This window comes from Populus nigra, chromosome 3 (assembly GCF_951802175.1).
Source record: "Populus nigra chromosome 3, ddPopNigr1.1, whole genome shotgun sequence".
Lineage (NCBI taxonomy): Eukaryota > Viridiplantae > Streptophyta > Magnoliopsida > Malpighiales > Salicaceae > Populus > Populus nigra.
Window position 1 is genome coordinate 22,181,914 of NC_084854.1, and position 16,936 is coordinate 22,198,849.

General features: G+C 30.9%; 1 protein-coding gene across 2 annotated transcripts; it reads right to left on the bottom strand.

The window, feature by feature from the left end:
* Positions 1-2,174: 2,174 nt before the first annotated feature.
* On the bottom strand, positions 2,175-5,899 carry LOC133688615 (serine/threonine-protein kinase PBL34-like). 2 transcript variants are annotated; one of them, XM_062108157.1, is made up of 7 exons: positions 5,490-5,899; positions 5,125-5,169; positions 4,617-4,930; positions 4,371-4,506; positions 3,578-3,711; positions 3,373-3,496; positions 2,175-2,973 (listed from the first exon to the last, which is right to left on the bottom strand). In XM_062108157.1, exons 1-7 carry the CDS (start codon positions 5,608-5,610, stop codon positions 2,519-2,521), a joined length of 1,329 nt encoding a protein of 442 aa, XP_061964141.1. In that variant the 5' UTR covers positions 5,611-5,899; the 3' UTR covers positions 2,175-2,518. The 2 variants fall into 2 exon arrangements, with proteins under 2 accessions (XP_061964141.1, XP_061964142.1); XM_062108158.1 differs by lacking the exon at positions 5,125-5,169 and having other exon boundaries at positions 5,490-5,890.
* Between the last annotated feature and the right edge of the window lie 11,037 nt (positions 5,900-16,936).

Sequence of the window (16,936 nt, forward strand, 5' to 3'; positions counted from 1 at the left end):
GGTTGTGTCATGTGCACCAACAACAATAAATCTCGATGCCAATTGCTTCAGTTTACCATTCAAGAACTAAAATCAGCAACTGCGAATTTTAGGCCTGACAGCAATATTCTTTGAGAGGGCGGGTTCGGATACGTGTTTAAAGGATGGATAGGGGAGAATGGGACGTCACAGGCAAATTAAATCTGGGTCTGGAATCACAGTTGCTGTGAAGAGTTTAAAGCCAGATGGTCTTTAAGGCCATAAAGAATGGGTGGTTAGTAGAATATCGAGCTGAGCCATGATTTTACAAGGAGGTTACAACATGTGCTGTGCTAGTCATTTCGCAAATATTCTCATATGCAACAAGAAAAGTTTTACTGTAACCTCATTAGAAATTGGCATTATAGATTAAATTTCCATCTGCAGGTTAAGTACATGCGACAAACTATTACCACCTTCAGCAATGCTACATACAACGTATTTTCCAAAAAGTAAGTGAAGGGTCGCATGGCAGGGCTCCAGAAGTGTCGAATGAATTTTATGAAGATGCCACCTTCTTTTCTGATGGTGTTATCATGAATTCGAGTGACAATTATGAGATAGATCGATTCTTTGAAATCAATATCAAATTAACCAAGTGTTGTATTTTAGAATCTCTCAATCTAATGTCAGCGAGTATTTTGCTTGTTTCTTTTCTTTGCCTTTCACTTGAAGAATCGGTGAAAACACAGGTGCAAAATTGCCTTTCAATCATGTATATATAGAACTATAGTGGACAGATATTGTTAGCAAGTTGATTATTGGATACATTTATATATCTCCAAACTAATCACATCTCTATAGACAGTCATGCATAAATGACAAATAAATAAATAAATAGCTTGTAACATGCATCTGCAAATGAAAAGATTGCATGACTGGTATGATTGTTCACAAGTCATGAGTTCGATTAGTAAAATTAAAATTTGCTGTACATTCGGCTGTCTGCTTGCTGTGGTAAACTTTATTTTGTCTCGAATTCATAGACTTCCTATTTTACAGTTTGATATGAGGCAACATGTTTGATTTTGAAGTTTGCTTGAGCATGGAATTTGATTGATCAATGCAACCATAGACTTGAAAATTTATTCGAAGAGAATAAGTACTTTCAGATTTTTTGGTCGAAACTAAACATCAGGGCTTGCTGTTATGTCCTCTATAATCATAGACTGGTTTCCTTTCATAATCTCAAAGCCATAAACACCTCCAAGATGTCTTCTACAGTGGCTCAAGCTTTAGGATATGTCACTGTCTAATGTATCAAACGCATCCTTCGATGTTTATCCTAGCTGGCTTCAAAATGACATGTCGAATACATTCTATTTGAATAATTACTTTTACAGTGCGGGTTATTACTATTAGTAAGAAAGTTAGAGCCTTAAAAAGGGCCTTAGTGCTCTCATACAGGAAAAGAGATAGACAACTTGGGAGGCAGAGCCATAGTGTTCGTTGCGGATGGCAAGCATATTCTAAAAAGGAGATGCTGCTGTACTCTTCATTTAACAATTCTCATATGCAACAAGAGAATAATTTTTACTGTACCCTTTTCAGAAATGATTGGCATTATAAATTAAAGCAAGATATGATTCTAATGTGAAAGCATACATGATGAAATGCATCTGTCATTAGAAACCTTTACTGTGAATAACTTGGAGAGTAGGTTGAAGCAAAATGAGATTCTAGTTTGAATATGAGATGCATGCAACTGATATTTAAAGTGCTTATTTCAAAGATTCTTATGCTCAACTCATATATATATATATATATATATACACACACCCCTCGTATCTTTGTTGATAGCATAAGTGCTGATTTTGCTGGAAACATATCAGTGGCTTGTCTTGGATATGACTACGATGCTAAGCTTCTATGGTCAAACGCGGCCAGAGCCTGCACAGTGCACCCATTATAAAGAACTGATACGAAGTCCTCAACTTTTGAATCTGGACCATGCTTGGTGTAAACTCTAAGCAGGAGCTGAACGAAAAATTTTGGTTTACGTCAGTTCAACTTTCATTGTGTAAGTGCAGAATGTTATTCAATACAAAGGGTCTTTTGCGGTTCCCAACCTGGCTGGGATTGAAATTTTAGTTTTGCGAGATGAATTCTGTATCAACGAAAGATACAGTAGTGACATACTCATGACGAAGTCAAAATGCAACTCCAAAACCTCAAAGCAATTGACATTCAGATAGCGACATGTAGCAATCTTAGGAATGGAAGGTTTCATCTAATTACAAGCTATATCTCAATTACAATAACAGCAAATCACAGGCAAGGTCTGAATTGATGGTTAGCTCTCTAGTGTAAGTTTTCATAGAAGCTGATTTATCTTTCTTCTTCAGATGTTTTTCTGGATCCAGAAAATCTTAGAACACCCAAACGTCATAAAACAAGCTTGAAATATTCCCTTCAGAATAGCCAACGAATACGAAGGCAGAATACCAACCTTTGTTTTTCTTGATACTTGAATCAATCAAGGAGATTGAATCGATTGCCCTTATCTATAACGCTGCTTGCCAGTATTCAAGGGAGAATCTCTGATGCTTTTGGAAGATACATTTGCGTGCTGCTGCGCTCCTTCACTTTTCTTCTTGCGCTTCCCTTGTTGAGACAAGCGAGAGTGATAAGATAAAATGGCAAGGTCGTTTAGATCTTGCAATGGAGTGAGAACTTTCACAACTTCATCCATTGTAGGACGGGACTTTGAATCCCTACTGAGGCAGCTGTAAGCCAATTGAGAAACTTTCTGGACCGCTTTAAGGGAGTAATTCAGCTCCAACCTGGGATCCACTAGCTGGTACATCTTTCTCTTGTCAGCTAAATAAGGTCGTGCCCATGCAACTAGATTCTGTTCACCACTAGGTCGCTTCTTGTCCATTGATCTTCTGCCTGTCAAAATCTCAAGCAGCACAACTCCGAAGCTGTAAACATCACTCTTAGATGTCAGGTGTCCTGTAAAAGGAGGAGCCAAATGTGCAATTTTGTTAGATCCCCATCAAGGACAGGCTCTGGATCCCAGTCTTGAAACGTATTTCATAGCAGCTAAACTGGATGAAATGAGAGTCTTGGTTGGTTTCTAGTAGAAGTCAATGCAAGTGTTTGTTATAGTCAGATCAACATGTACTATCAGGTACTGTATTTAAACCCCCAATTGGATGATTCACTTCAGGTTTAAAATAGAAATGTAGATGCTTGGACAAAAGGTTTACTCTTTAGTTGACGCTATTCCTCTGTTCCATAGAAAGTAAAACTTATTTTTCTAGTTGATTACATTTTCCTCATGAAATGCAGGACCAGCAGGTGATAATTTCAAAGGAGTTTACTCCTACCTATCTATTACAACTTCCATACCTGTCATCACATACTCTGGAGCAGCATAGCCGTATGTCCCAACAACCCTTGTAGAAACATGAGTTTTGTCCCCTTGAGGCCCAGCTTTTGCTAGACCAAAATCTGAAAGCTTAGCATTATATTCCTGTAAACGAATTTCCTTGTTAAGACTTCAGTCAAGCAAAAGATTTGACACTATCATTCATTCATATGAGTCACCACATACTGAGTCAAGCAAAATGTTTGACGTCTTAAAATCTCTGTAAATAACTGGTTCAGGGCCACCATGGAGAAAGGCCAATCCTTTTGCAGCCCCAAGTGCAATCTTAATCCTGTTGGACCATGGAAGAGGTATTGTCCCTTCAAAAGTTATATCAGCATCAGAATTTGCTTCATACAACTAGAAAATGTACAAGCATGATTAAAAAAAAAAACACATTGAAAATCTTCAGAGCATCGATAACTTCAGTTTCAAAGAAATTTCAAACAATTTGATATAGCTGGCTAGTAGCTAATCCACATTCTCAGCTCACTCGTTGCCTGTTGATTTAGTAAATCATGAAGCTCACTAGGGGAGAAATTTAGACCAGCTTTGTCTCTTGTGTATATTTCCCAATTTCCATGACAAAAAAAAAACACTGATGAAAACTGCGACAATAAACTCAATCAAATAAAAAGATGCAGAAGCAACCTTTCATCCCTAAGAATAGTAGAAGAGACCTAGAAGGTACACAGTCCTAAGGGGAAAAAAGGAAAATGGAAAATTTTCGAGGCTAAGAAAGAAGTCTATTCACATCTCGACATTATTAGCTAGTTTAGCCATAATAATTAGGAGAGAAAAATGGCAGAAAGAACAAGGAGAATTGAATTTCAAAGAAGAGAACAATTCTCCTTGTATCAAGTGATGGAAAAATATGTAAATCTAGTAGTCATTTAGTAGGATGCTTCTCAAATAGAAATATGGATCTTCAATAGCAACAAGAGAACAAAGAAAAGGCAACAAAATTTTTAAAACTTACTTCTAAAAAGATGATTTTCAAGACTCCCTCGCGTCATAAATTCATAAACAAGAAGCCGTTGATCATCCTCGATGCAGTAACCAATAAGCTTAACGAGATTAGGATGGTGAAGCTGTCCAAGAAAATCAACTTCAGCCTGCAATAAGGTAAATTATCATAATGTCACACTCTTACTTCTAATCCTCCATCCAGCCATCACTTTTGACATCAATCTACTAACCCAAGAAAAGCAGATATTCTACTAACCACCCATTCTCTATGGCCTTGAAGACCATCTGGCTTTAAGCTCTTTACCGCGACTGTGATTCCCGACCCAGGTTTTGCTGGTGCTGTTCCATTTTCCTCTATCCATCCCTTAAACACATATCCAAATCCGCCCTCTCCAAGAATGCTATCAGGCCTAAAATTCCCTGTTGCTGATTTTAGTTCTTGAAAGGTAAACTGCAGCAACTGGCATGGAGATTTCTTATCTTGTGGATCAGGATTATCAGAAGATAGTTGTGCTTCATTATGAGCACATAACTCTCGATTGCTTGCATTTAGGTATCTTGTTTCAGTAGCTGCATCAACAGAATCAAGTGAGACCCCTCTTTCATCCACAAGTTACATACTTTATTACCAATTGAAACACAAAGTTCATCTTGAGCAAAGAAAGAGAAACTCAAATTTAGCACTAGTAGGCAAGTTGGATCAGCAATCAATTCTGTTTTGTGACTTGAAAAAGATGATATTTTTCGGTCAAGTTTTCTATTACCATGATAACCTTGTAAACTGAAATAGAACTTGCATTTCCCAGTTCCTGCAAATCAAGAAGTTGATCTTTGTAAAAGAATCAACACAACCCCATCTTGAGATCTGTTCTCTTAATGTCAAGTTTACCAACTTCGACAGGATACAAGAGAGACAGATGAGAATGTCTTAAGCTCAAATTTCAAAACTTTAACAAAAAGAAGCCAACTTTCAACACTTAAATAGCATAGTAAATCAATATCATACAATAAAAACAGAGGAGACCCTTAAGCAAATAAGCATGGAACACCTTGATACACAACTAGAATCAACAATTTGAGCTCAAAATCACAAAAGAGATGAAAAAAACTACAATATAATTAGACGCACCTGCATCGTAAACAAGACTAGTACGAGGGATCGCGTTAGCAGAATCTCTAGAGGCAGAGGACTTGCAAGAACCTCTAACTCCACGTTTTAAGACAGCCCAGCAACCACACTTGCTATCCATAACTTTGTTTAGTTTTCTTTTTGGGTTCTTGTTTTCTAATTTTATATCAAGGATTGTCACTATGATTGCATGGGATGTGATAGACAGGTGAGTAGAGATTGGTCATGGTTGGGTTATGTTATGTTTTGTTATGAGTGAACTGATGAAGAAGAAAAAGAAAGTGAGAGTGTGAGAGAGAGAGGAATTGAAAAATGTTAATGTTGTTGTTTGCGTTAGTGTTGGTCTTGTTGGTGTTGCTGCTGCTGTTAAAGATCGCAGGCATCATCATCACCATCATCGCAGTGTGTACAAAAAGAACTTTTTTCCACCACCTTTTGGCGTGGGGGATGGGAATTCCCTCTCTCTCTCTCTCTCCCCCTCGATTTAACTTAGCAAAATTACCAAAAATCACCCTGCGTAACAAAGTATTGCTAACTTCGGCTATGCCCATCGAAGATTTTCGCAAACATTTGGCTTCTAATTTTTTAAATCGTGGGTTAGCAGGCTAGTTTATCCATATTTCAACCAATTTATTATAAAGTGTTTTTTTGACATGAAAAATTCAAAGAATAAATTAAAAAATTTATGTAATTATTTAACTAAATAAATTGATAAATATTTATATAAATAAAAAAAATTATTAACAATAATTGAGAAACAAACCGCAAAAATAAGACATTCATCTAATTATGTTTACTAAACTTATTTATTTAAATAAATAAAAGATAAATTCACCTTAAAAAACTCATGATTTAAACGACAAATACAAATGAAACGAACTAAATAAACTCACACCATAAAAAAATTACACGAGATCGAACACATCAACAAAATGTAAGAAATGGACACCTGCCAGTATAATGGAAAGATAAAGGGAAAAAAAATCTCCAGCAAATTCAGCAGTCAAACCAAGTCAACAAATCAAACATATGATCTGGGACATGAAATTGGGATGATCCTTGTATATAGAAAACCAAATTTTTTTTTTAAAAAAAAAGAAGCTTTTAAGAAAAACCAAAGTTGACTTGGGTTAATTTTTTAGATCTATGACTCAAGTCATGAGACTGGGGTGACTTCATTAAAGATGAACCCAAAAAACCAAGAAGCAAGATTCTTAATCAAACAAATATTGAATGATGAAATTGAAAAGAAAAAAAAATCAATCATGAAAACAATGCAAAACAAAACAAATGGCAATTAAAAGAATTAAGACTAAATTTGACATCAAAATTAAATGTTTAGAGATGTAATTGAAAAAAAAAACAAACCAATTAAGAAAAATGATTAAAAAATAGCAATTAAAAGAATTAGGATCAAATTTGACATAAAAGCTAAATGAAAATAAATACTTAGAGATGGAATTGAAAAAAAAAACAAATCCATCAAGAAAATGATTCAAAACAAAAAAAAATAGCAATGAAAAGAATAAGAATCGAATTTAATAAAAAATAATAATAAAATCAAAGCACCAAATAGAAAACAAAATCTAATTAGAAATAATCAATATAAATAAAACAATTGCAATTAAAAAAAGAAAGACCTAATCAAAAGAAAAAAGGAATTGAAGGGTTGGTATAATATTTTGCATAGTCAACATGTAATATGAGAAAGAAAAGGAAGGAAAAGAAATTGGCAGCAAACCAGATTCAACCACCATACATACACCACAAAAAAAAAGACGTGGAAATGAATCCAATGATGCAGCTAAATCACAATTCAAACCTCTAAGGTCAACTGCTTAATGGTGGCGGAGCCACTAATACATGTGAGGCAAGCTATAATAGCTTTTTTATTATTATTATTTGTATAGAAACAAAAATGCTCTTGGTGCTAAACAATAATAACAAAAAAAATCATTATGAAATTACAATCAGGCTCTTGAAACCAAGGCTAAATGATTTGAACGACAAGGGTAATAGAGTAATCACACTGTTCATTAATTTGTAAAAAATAAAAATGATTTTAAGGCTAAACAACAACAACAACAACAATAAAAACTATTATAAAATTATAATCAAGCCCCTAAAGCCAGTACTAATAAATTTTAATGGTAAGGATAATGAGTTAATTTAATTGTTCATTAAAAAAATCAAAATTACTATATGGCCCTTGGATTAAAAGTTCTTTTCATCAACTTTTTAAGATAATCCGCTAATTATATTTATAAAAAATGAAAAAACATTGTTGATTCTAAACAAATAAAAAGTGACAAATTAATTGTATGTAAAGATCGTTTTACCTTCCATGCAAAGCCTTTATAAATAAAATAGTGAAGGGTAAATTTTACTGTAACCCAAATCATATTTTAGTGTGGATTGAGTTACAATGAAACATCCATACCATTTACATTTTTAGTTAATCGTTTACATTGAATGGTACGTTTAAAAGTAAGGTTGTATTGTATTTCTAAAAAAATTTAAAATCTTTTTAGTTTCAAATTATTTTTTTTTTAGTTTTTGAATTATTTTATTATGCTACTATCAATAATATATTTTAAAAAATAAAAAACATATTTTAATTCATTAAAAAAAACATTTATAGAATCACTAGCGGGTGCATCAACATTCCATAAAACATAAATTTTGTCCACTCATATAGTTTTTTTTTTTATCTTATATATCATTAGAATTACTAGAAAGCGGGGAAGGGAAATTAATAAATTATCATTCATTGTCTTTATAAGACTATAATAACTGGTTTGTATCTGAGAAAATTATGTAAAATATTTACAATAAAAAAATAAATTTTATTTCTTATTGAATATTCATGACAAAAAATATTTTTTATATATAATAATTAATGAAATGATTATTAATATTGTAATAAAAATTATAATTTTTTTTTAGAATAAAGGCAAAATTAAATGGTATTTAATGGAATAATATTTTAAATATGATATAAATTATTTATAATGGATTTTAATTAAAATTTTAAAAAATAATTAAAAAAATATAAAAGTATATAAAAAGAGGTAAGTGGATGGACCTAGGTGGGCAGCACACCTCGACCAATACAAAAAATCTCAAGGGGGAGGGGGTATATAAGACGAGGCTCGTGTGCCTGGCATGAAAATAAAACAAAGCAACTGACATGTTGTCTTCTGGTAAAGATTTTGGGCATTGGAGAACCCTAAATAAAGGTTCAATTTTTTAGATCTCAAAATCTATTTTTTAATCTTTTTCTTATTTGAAAACATTTAAAAAGAACCCTAAATACCTTAAGAAACTAATTTCTAACCTCAAAATATTATTTAATTGATGAAAAATCCCAAAATTAAACCATAAAAATTTTTTATAGCTTCATCAACCTTTTCAAGTAGGATGAAAGTTTAAAAATATTTTAATGACACTACTCTTGTCAAGCAAAATATATTTACACAAAAATTAATTTTTTTTTATTTAAAAAATGTAGTCAACTAATCACTTTTTTGCTCTTTCTTATTTTTTAATAACTTTCTTTTTCATCCATTAAACTCAAGAATTGAAATGTAAATAAAATTAAGTTTAGGATCCAAACATAAAATCTTAAAATTAAAAGGACTAAAAATGAGAAAACAGTAAATTTCTAGGTGAAAATAATTTTTTTTTCTTACATGTTTGACAAAAGACTGGTTGTTTTTTACTTGATTATTTTTCTTTTAATTTTTTGATATTACAAACTTAAATTCTATTTTATTAAATTGGGTTTTGATTGAATTCTACAATTTTATCAAACACCTTTAATTCTTGAAAATATGTAAAGAGAAGAAAATATCAACACATGTAATATCACGTAAGGATTAAATTTAAAAAAGAAAGTTTATTGACTAGAATAAAAAAAAGGTATTATTCATTAGGAATTTTCTTTTAGTTTTATTGTATAATTATATAATAATGTGATTTTAACATGTATTTGCAGCATCTAATTAACGCGAAAAAAATTCTAATTTTATCTTTTGTCTCGTGTTAGGGGTTAATATTATATGAAAGTATTTTTTATATACTATTATTATTATTACCAACAAAAAAAACTAAAAGTGGTGTTGTTTTTCACCACCCTACCAAACCCTATTTATACACACATATGTATTCTTTTTTTTATTATCATTCAACATTTTATATATTAAAAATTAAGTTTTATGATTTGTTATGGTTAATTTTTTATATGTTCATCATGTTCTCATGATTCATGTTGGATGCTAACTTAGTTGATTCGAGTTTTTTTTTCTTGTTTTTAATTTTTATTTTTCTAAATTTCATCACTTAGCATTAGGTTGATTATAAATTAAGTATTTTGATTCCTATTTATTTACTTTTTATCAGATTATCATGATCTCACGATCTAGATCACAAGTTCTACGAGTTAACCTAAGTTGATTCAACTTATTTTATATTGTTTTTTTTTAATTGATTTTTTTTTTCATTTTTATTCTCCAGGAGTAGATTGATTGAGAATTGTATTTTACAATATGTTTTAATTTATTTTATATGGGGTTATCTCAATCTCATGACCGCGAGTTGCGGGTTTGTAACCCGAGTTTACACATTTTGTTTTTTTATTTGTTTTTTATGAAGTTATATCGGTTTCATGACCCATATCATAGGTTTGGCGGGTTAACCAGGATTAACTCAGGTTATTTTTTTGTGTTCTTTTTTTCATTGATTTGTTTTTCAATTTCATCATTCAACATTGAATTGATTGAGAGTTGAGTTTTATAATTTATTTTGATTTACTTTTTATAAGATTATCATGGTCTCACGACTCAGGTCATGGATTTAACAAGTTAACTCGGGTTGACTCATGTTATTTTTTAATAATTTTTTTAAATATTGAGTTGATTAATAATTAGGTTTTATAATTTGTTTTAATTTGTATTTTATGGAGTTATCATGGTCCAATAAGCCATGTCAAGAAATCGACAGATTAAACCGAGTTGACTCAAGTTAATAAAATATTTTATTATCTTGATATTTTTAAGAAAATATATTATTTTAATTTTTTTTAGTTAAAACAAAGTTTAAATATTTTTTGATATTAAAAAAAAATCTAATCTCAGCCAATAATCTGGGATCTGATATATCGTATGGATGTGACTGGAATTGTAATTTGACCAGTAAGCTACTGACCGGAGAGAGAGAGAGAGAGACCAATGATCATGTTCCCAGTGGACTCAAAACTGGCAGCTAAAAAACTACTTCTGTCTTAATAGCTGATGTTTTACACTTTGAAGTTTGAATCACAAAAGAAATTATAAATAAATAGGGAAGTTTGAATCACACAAGAAATTATAAATAAATAGGGAATAAGCATAGAATAAAGTCCTCGCTGAAATGAGGACCTGACTGGGAAGAAGAGTAACCAAAAAGGAATTGTGTTATTATTTTATTTTATGTTAGACTATTTTTCAATTAAAAATATATTTAGATAATATTTTAAAAAAGAATAATTTAAATTAACACATCAAAACCAGAAAAAAACATCTAATTGGTATTTTTTAAGATGAAAAGTAATATAAAAATAATTTTAAAAACATTTTAAAAAGAAGGTTACCACACAAAAACATAATACACTCTTGAATTAGTTTCCATACCTCGGAATTAAAATTAAGTCTTTTGTAATAAAATCTTAACATAAAATGCTATAAATTTTTTTGTCCAATATAATTAATGCGTGGGCGGCATTAATGTAAAACCTAAGCATACGGCCTGGGGTCACCACAACATTAATTCCTTAGCTCTCGAGTACAATATACTTCTTTTGTATAACAAACTGAGTGTGTTTAATAAAACATGAGCTTAAAGATATTTTCCCAGAGAGTTTCATTAATTAAAAAATTCTTCCTTGAATTCTTGTCTGGTCAAAGCCGAGGAGAGACAGTCAAGGAGCATATTTGAGTGCAATCCCATCACAAACAGGCACTCTCTCTCTAGGCCATGGAACTGTAGATATTTATTCCTGTGTTGATGGGAACTGAGGACGATGGGAAGCTTGTCATAGATGGGTTTCTGTTGAGGGTAGTGTTCTAAAAGGAGAGGGGGGAACGGGGAGGAAGGGAGGAGGTGGCTTGTTGAGAGGTCATTTCAGCATCAACCATTAACAAAATGGTATTCTATGATGCTTTGGATGAAGAAAAGCAATCTGTGATGAGATCCTATTCTTTTTTCGACACTGTGCTTGCAACTTTGGAAAGAAGAGATACCCATTGCCCCCACTACGTGTGCGGACCCGCTCAGGACCCCGCCACATGCATTAATTTGAGGCACATATAAGAGATAGAGAGAGGCTCTAAGAACACACTTCCTTGTGTAGCCCACTCAAGATGATCATATGGGCAAACAAGATACCCTATTCTTCAAGGTATAAAGTTACAAACCATATGATTGGCGCAGGAGAAAGGTCCAGATGCACATATATTTTCAGAGGGAGATGTTGCGCTGCAAAACAATTCACCATGCATCTTTTTTTGAGACGGACCGTTTCATGTTTTGAGCGTCATCTAGGGCCCGAACAAGATCAAAACCCCCCACCCATTAAGCCACCGATCGAGGCAACGACACCCCATCTCAAACGAGCTCCATGTAAAGAGGAGTGCACTGTATTTTGAACTAGCATTGATGATTTGGGAGTTTTTATTTCTTCTTGATATACACAAGTCTGAAAACCACTTGCGCAACATGGTTCTTTGCTAGGTCATCATCATGCATGGTGCTTGAAACTATTTTATCTTATGAGGATCTCATTGGTGGAAAGGGAACCAAACCGAGTGATTGTTATATATGAAGATGCTTGTTGACTGGTACTTGCACTCAACTTTGGAAGCCAAGAAAATCAGTTTCGAACTGGCTAAGAAGAGTGTATTATCGGTTTAATGCAGGGGAAATGGGTGTTTGCGTTGAAGTTATACATGTCCTCCTATCCTTATTCATTTTTTTTTAATGTAATTCAAATATCTGCTACTTTCGGTGATCCATATCTCTTTCTAGGAGCAACACAGTTGGTGGCCTAGGTGTGAGTTATAACATGTGATCATCATAAAATGGATACTACCAAGGCAAACAAAATTCCTTAACTTTTTGGTTGGTCAAAGATTGGATCATATCATTGAATATTATATATTATAGTTCCGACTGAGCTAAAAATAAATACTACAGAACCCAGCCCAGTTCATTATTCGGCTCAAGGTATGAATCGCTGACTGTGCTCAACTCATGGGTCACGGGTTGATCCTAATTTGGCTTTAATTTTTTTAAAAAAAAAAGTGATGTTTTTTTTATATCGAGACGATAATATATTAGATAAACCGAGACTTTACTGCTTAATTTATCAAATTCATGATCCAGGTCATGAACTCCAAACTCATAACCTTGGTTATGAACTTCAAACCTTGAAACCTCATATGACCTGAATCTTAGCCTAACTTAAGTTTAAAATTAGACTACATAAAAGTTGTCTCGACGTGAACATTTAACTGACATATTCAAATGCAAGTTGAGCGATAGGTAAAAAACATGGTGAAAAAAAAATTCAAGATGATTTTTTTCTTTTAAAAAAATATTTAGAAAGTGACATATTAGAATGACTCAAGTTTAACCTGTCAAACTTGAAGCCTTGGTAATGAACTTTAAACCCGGTAATGGGTCAACCTTGAAACCTCCTAACTTGACTCTTAACCTACCTTAAGTTTAAAATTAGACCGCATAAGAATTTTTTTAATATGACCCAATCGGTTAACAGGTTCAAATGCAACCTGAATTATAGGTAAAATTCATGGTTTAACTTTAAAAAATATTTCAAGATGATATTTTTTTAATATCGAGAAGACGACATATTAAATTGATCTAAGTTTCATTCCTTAACCAACCAAAACTATTTTTGAAAAACTTTATTATTTAAAACTATTTATTACTTAATTATACGATAACAAAAATAAACTTTTATAAAATCAAGCATAAACTAAATGTTGGAATATTTGTTTAATATTGTGATAACCTCGTACAAAACAAACTGAAATAAATTATAAAGATCAATTTAAAATTAACTAAATATTAAAAGATATAATGAAAAACACAATAAAAAAAACTTAATATAAAATTAATATTAAAAGAGAAAATTGAAATAAAAAAATTAAAGGAAAAAAAAAGATGAAAATGAAAGCAAAAAAAGAAGGAAAAAAAAGAGAGGGGTGAGGGGAGTGAAGCGGGTGAGTTAAACCTCTCACTTATTTTTTCGTTTAATATACTGTTTAATACATATATGTTAAGCTACATCCATTATTTATATTAGTAGAAAAACCTCTATAGTCAGATGTGCTAGCAACATTAACGTATTGAAATGTCTCCCACCTCTTGCCACGAACGTAACTTGCGAATGATTTCATGATGCCTCCTAATCAAATACACTTTGATTAATATCTAAAAATATTTTTAAAAAATATTAAATATAATTTGATATTTTTTTAAGCGAGTTTTGAAAAATATTTTGAAAAAATAATTTAATATTAAAAAATAAAATAAAAAAATTAATTAAAAACAAGGGAAAAAACACAATCCAAGTCAACCCAAACTAACATGTTAAAGTTGTAACTTGGATTATAAGACGGAGAACTTAATAAAAATAAAATAAAAAAAATTATAAATTTTTATATTCAACAAATTCAATGTTGAAAGTTGAAATTGAAAAAAAAAATCTATGAGACTGAGATATACTCTACAAAAAGCAAATTAAAAAAATCATGAAACTCAATTTCTAAAAAGATGAAAATAAATTTAAAATTAAAAAGAAAAAAAAGAAACAGATTGAGTTGTTGGAAGGTGAAATTGAATATATAAAAAGAGGATTGAACATATTTAACCTATTTCTAGGTCATGAGATTGCAATAAATTCACAAAGATCAAACAAAAAAAATTATAAGGTCAGAGTTCCAACATATCTAATGTTGAAGCTTGAGAAAAAAAAAATCAAATCCATGAGACCGATATATAATTTAACATAAAAAAATAAAGAAAATAAAAGGTATAATTTTTAAAATAATTCAATATTAAATGATGAAAATAAAAAGAAATAAATCTAAAAAAATTATATTATTGAAGGATTAAATTAAAAAAATAATTATTTTAATAAATATAATTTTCTGAACATAGCTAATTCTAACCTTACTTTTTAGTGTTTCATTAATAATCTTATAAGTCATGATTATAGAAAAATTATTGATTTGGTTGATATCTAGATTTGAGTGAGGCTTTTGAGTTGTGGGATTAAGAAAGGGATTAAAATTGAAATGCTTGCGTAGATTACTAAAATAGGTCGTATCTTTCACTTCAAACTAAGAAAACAACGACTCAAATTAACAAACTCAAACTCAGACGTGAAACCAAGACCGGAAGATGAAAATTATATTTAAGATATGAAAAAAAGAGAAACTCGTTAAACAAGTCAAGGAAAAGAACACAAAAGAAAGCGAAAAATAAGAAACTCGTATAAAACCGAATATATAGTAAATTAGGATTTCTTTAGGAAACAAGACAGTAAATTGAAATTCAAATAACTCGTAGAGCCTATATGAGAGTGTTATAAAAATATGGCAAACTTGAACGTTAATAATGAATTAAAGATATAAAGAGTTTACATGGTAGAAGATTTTTAAAACAAGAAATGAGCGGGTGGTTATGTTGAATAACGTGAGTGAGTGGATAATTATCATAATTTATCTTGAATAAGATGAGTGGATAGTTATGGTGATTTTCTTGAATTTTTTTATTTAAAGAAAGAGTCAAGACAACTAAAGAGGACACAACTTAATAAAATAACAATAACTACATTGCAATTCAATCAAGTTTACAGGATTTTCAAAACCTATTTATCAAATGAGCATCTGATAACCAGTAGATGATAGCTTGTAGACAATAATTTCATAGGTGATAGTTTTGCAGGCGATAGTTAAGTAAGCTTGTGATTTCCTTTATAATAAGTAAACTTGCAATTTTAATTCCATGAACCAAAAATACCAAAAAAATATTGTAATCAAATTATAATTTACTCTATGAATGTAAGTATTCATTTCCTAAGTTATTAAGTTTATTTTATATTCAAGTTGTTTTAATTATTTGGTTACTTTTTCAGTTGAACTATTGTTTGTGTTGAAGTGGATTTAATCATATTAATACTAAATCCAGAGTTCAAACCAATTAACTTAAAAACTTCAATTTTAAGTTGCAAAATCCTTTTAATTGAGGCAGACACAAAAGAACCTTCATCAAACAGGGAATATGGTAAAGCATCCGTTTTAAAGTGTTTTTTGTTCAGAAATACATTAAAAATAATATATATTTTTATTTTTTTAAAATTTAATTTTGATATCAGCGCATAAAAAAAATTTAAAAACATAAAAAAAATTCAAAATTTTTCAGAAACATTGTTTAACTACATTCCAAAACACATTCATAAAAAAAAAAGAGAAAAAACATATACAAGAAGGTGCAAGTTTTCTATCAACATAATTTTTTTTAAAGGAATAATTATAAAAACTCTCTTATAGTTTAATTTGAATTCACTTTTCATCTATATTTTTATACATTATATTTTTTATTCTACAATTTATATGTTTAATAACAGTTTATATTCTTAACAATGCATTTTATTTATTATTTATTGTTTAATATCAATGTAAAGTGTTATTTATAAAAATATGCAAAGAAAGTGAAATTTAGATAGAAGAGTTTTTATAATTATTTTTTCAATCCAAAAAAGATGGTCACACACAAACTTTAAAAGAACCAATCACGTGAATGAGGCTCTCCACCTCATGCCTAGTACAGTACTGGGCAAGAAAAATTCGATTTTTTTTTTTTGTAAAAAAAAGCTAGCGCAATTCAATAAGTGAACTTAGTATGTAATGTGTTCTAAATGCCTGGTTGCTTTAATTTGTCTTTACATTTCAAGTCATATTTTAATTTATGATTTTATTAGATATTTTCATGCCAACTAATGAAATATCCTCATTTCAAAAACTAAGAGCCCATCTATTTTTTTTATTTAAAAAAACGAATAATCAAGTGGTGTTAAAATTTATTTTTTTCATGTTTTTTGAATGAATAAATTCAATCAATTCTCTCTCTCTCTCTCTCTATACACACACACACACACACACACACACACACACACACACACACACACACACACACACTGCCGCCCAGACCAAACTAGACCGTGAAATGCCCAAAAATATACAGAATGCTTTGTGCCTAAAGGTGGCCTCTTATGGCTGAAGTCTGTCTGAATCTTGAAGTCCTTAGTCCTTACCCAATTAGAAATGGATACGGACTCGAGTCTCGAGGCTCGAGGCTCGGCAGTGCAGATTCAAGATACGTTG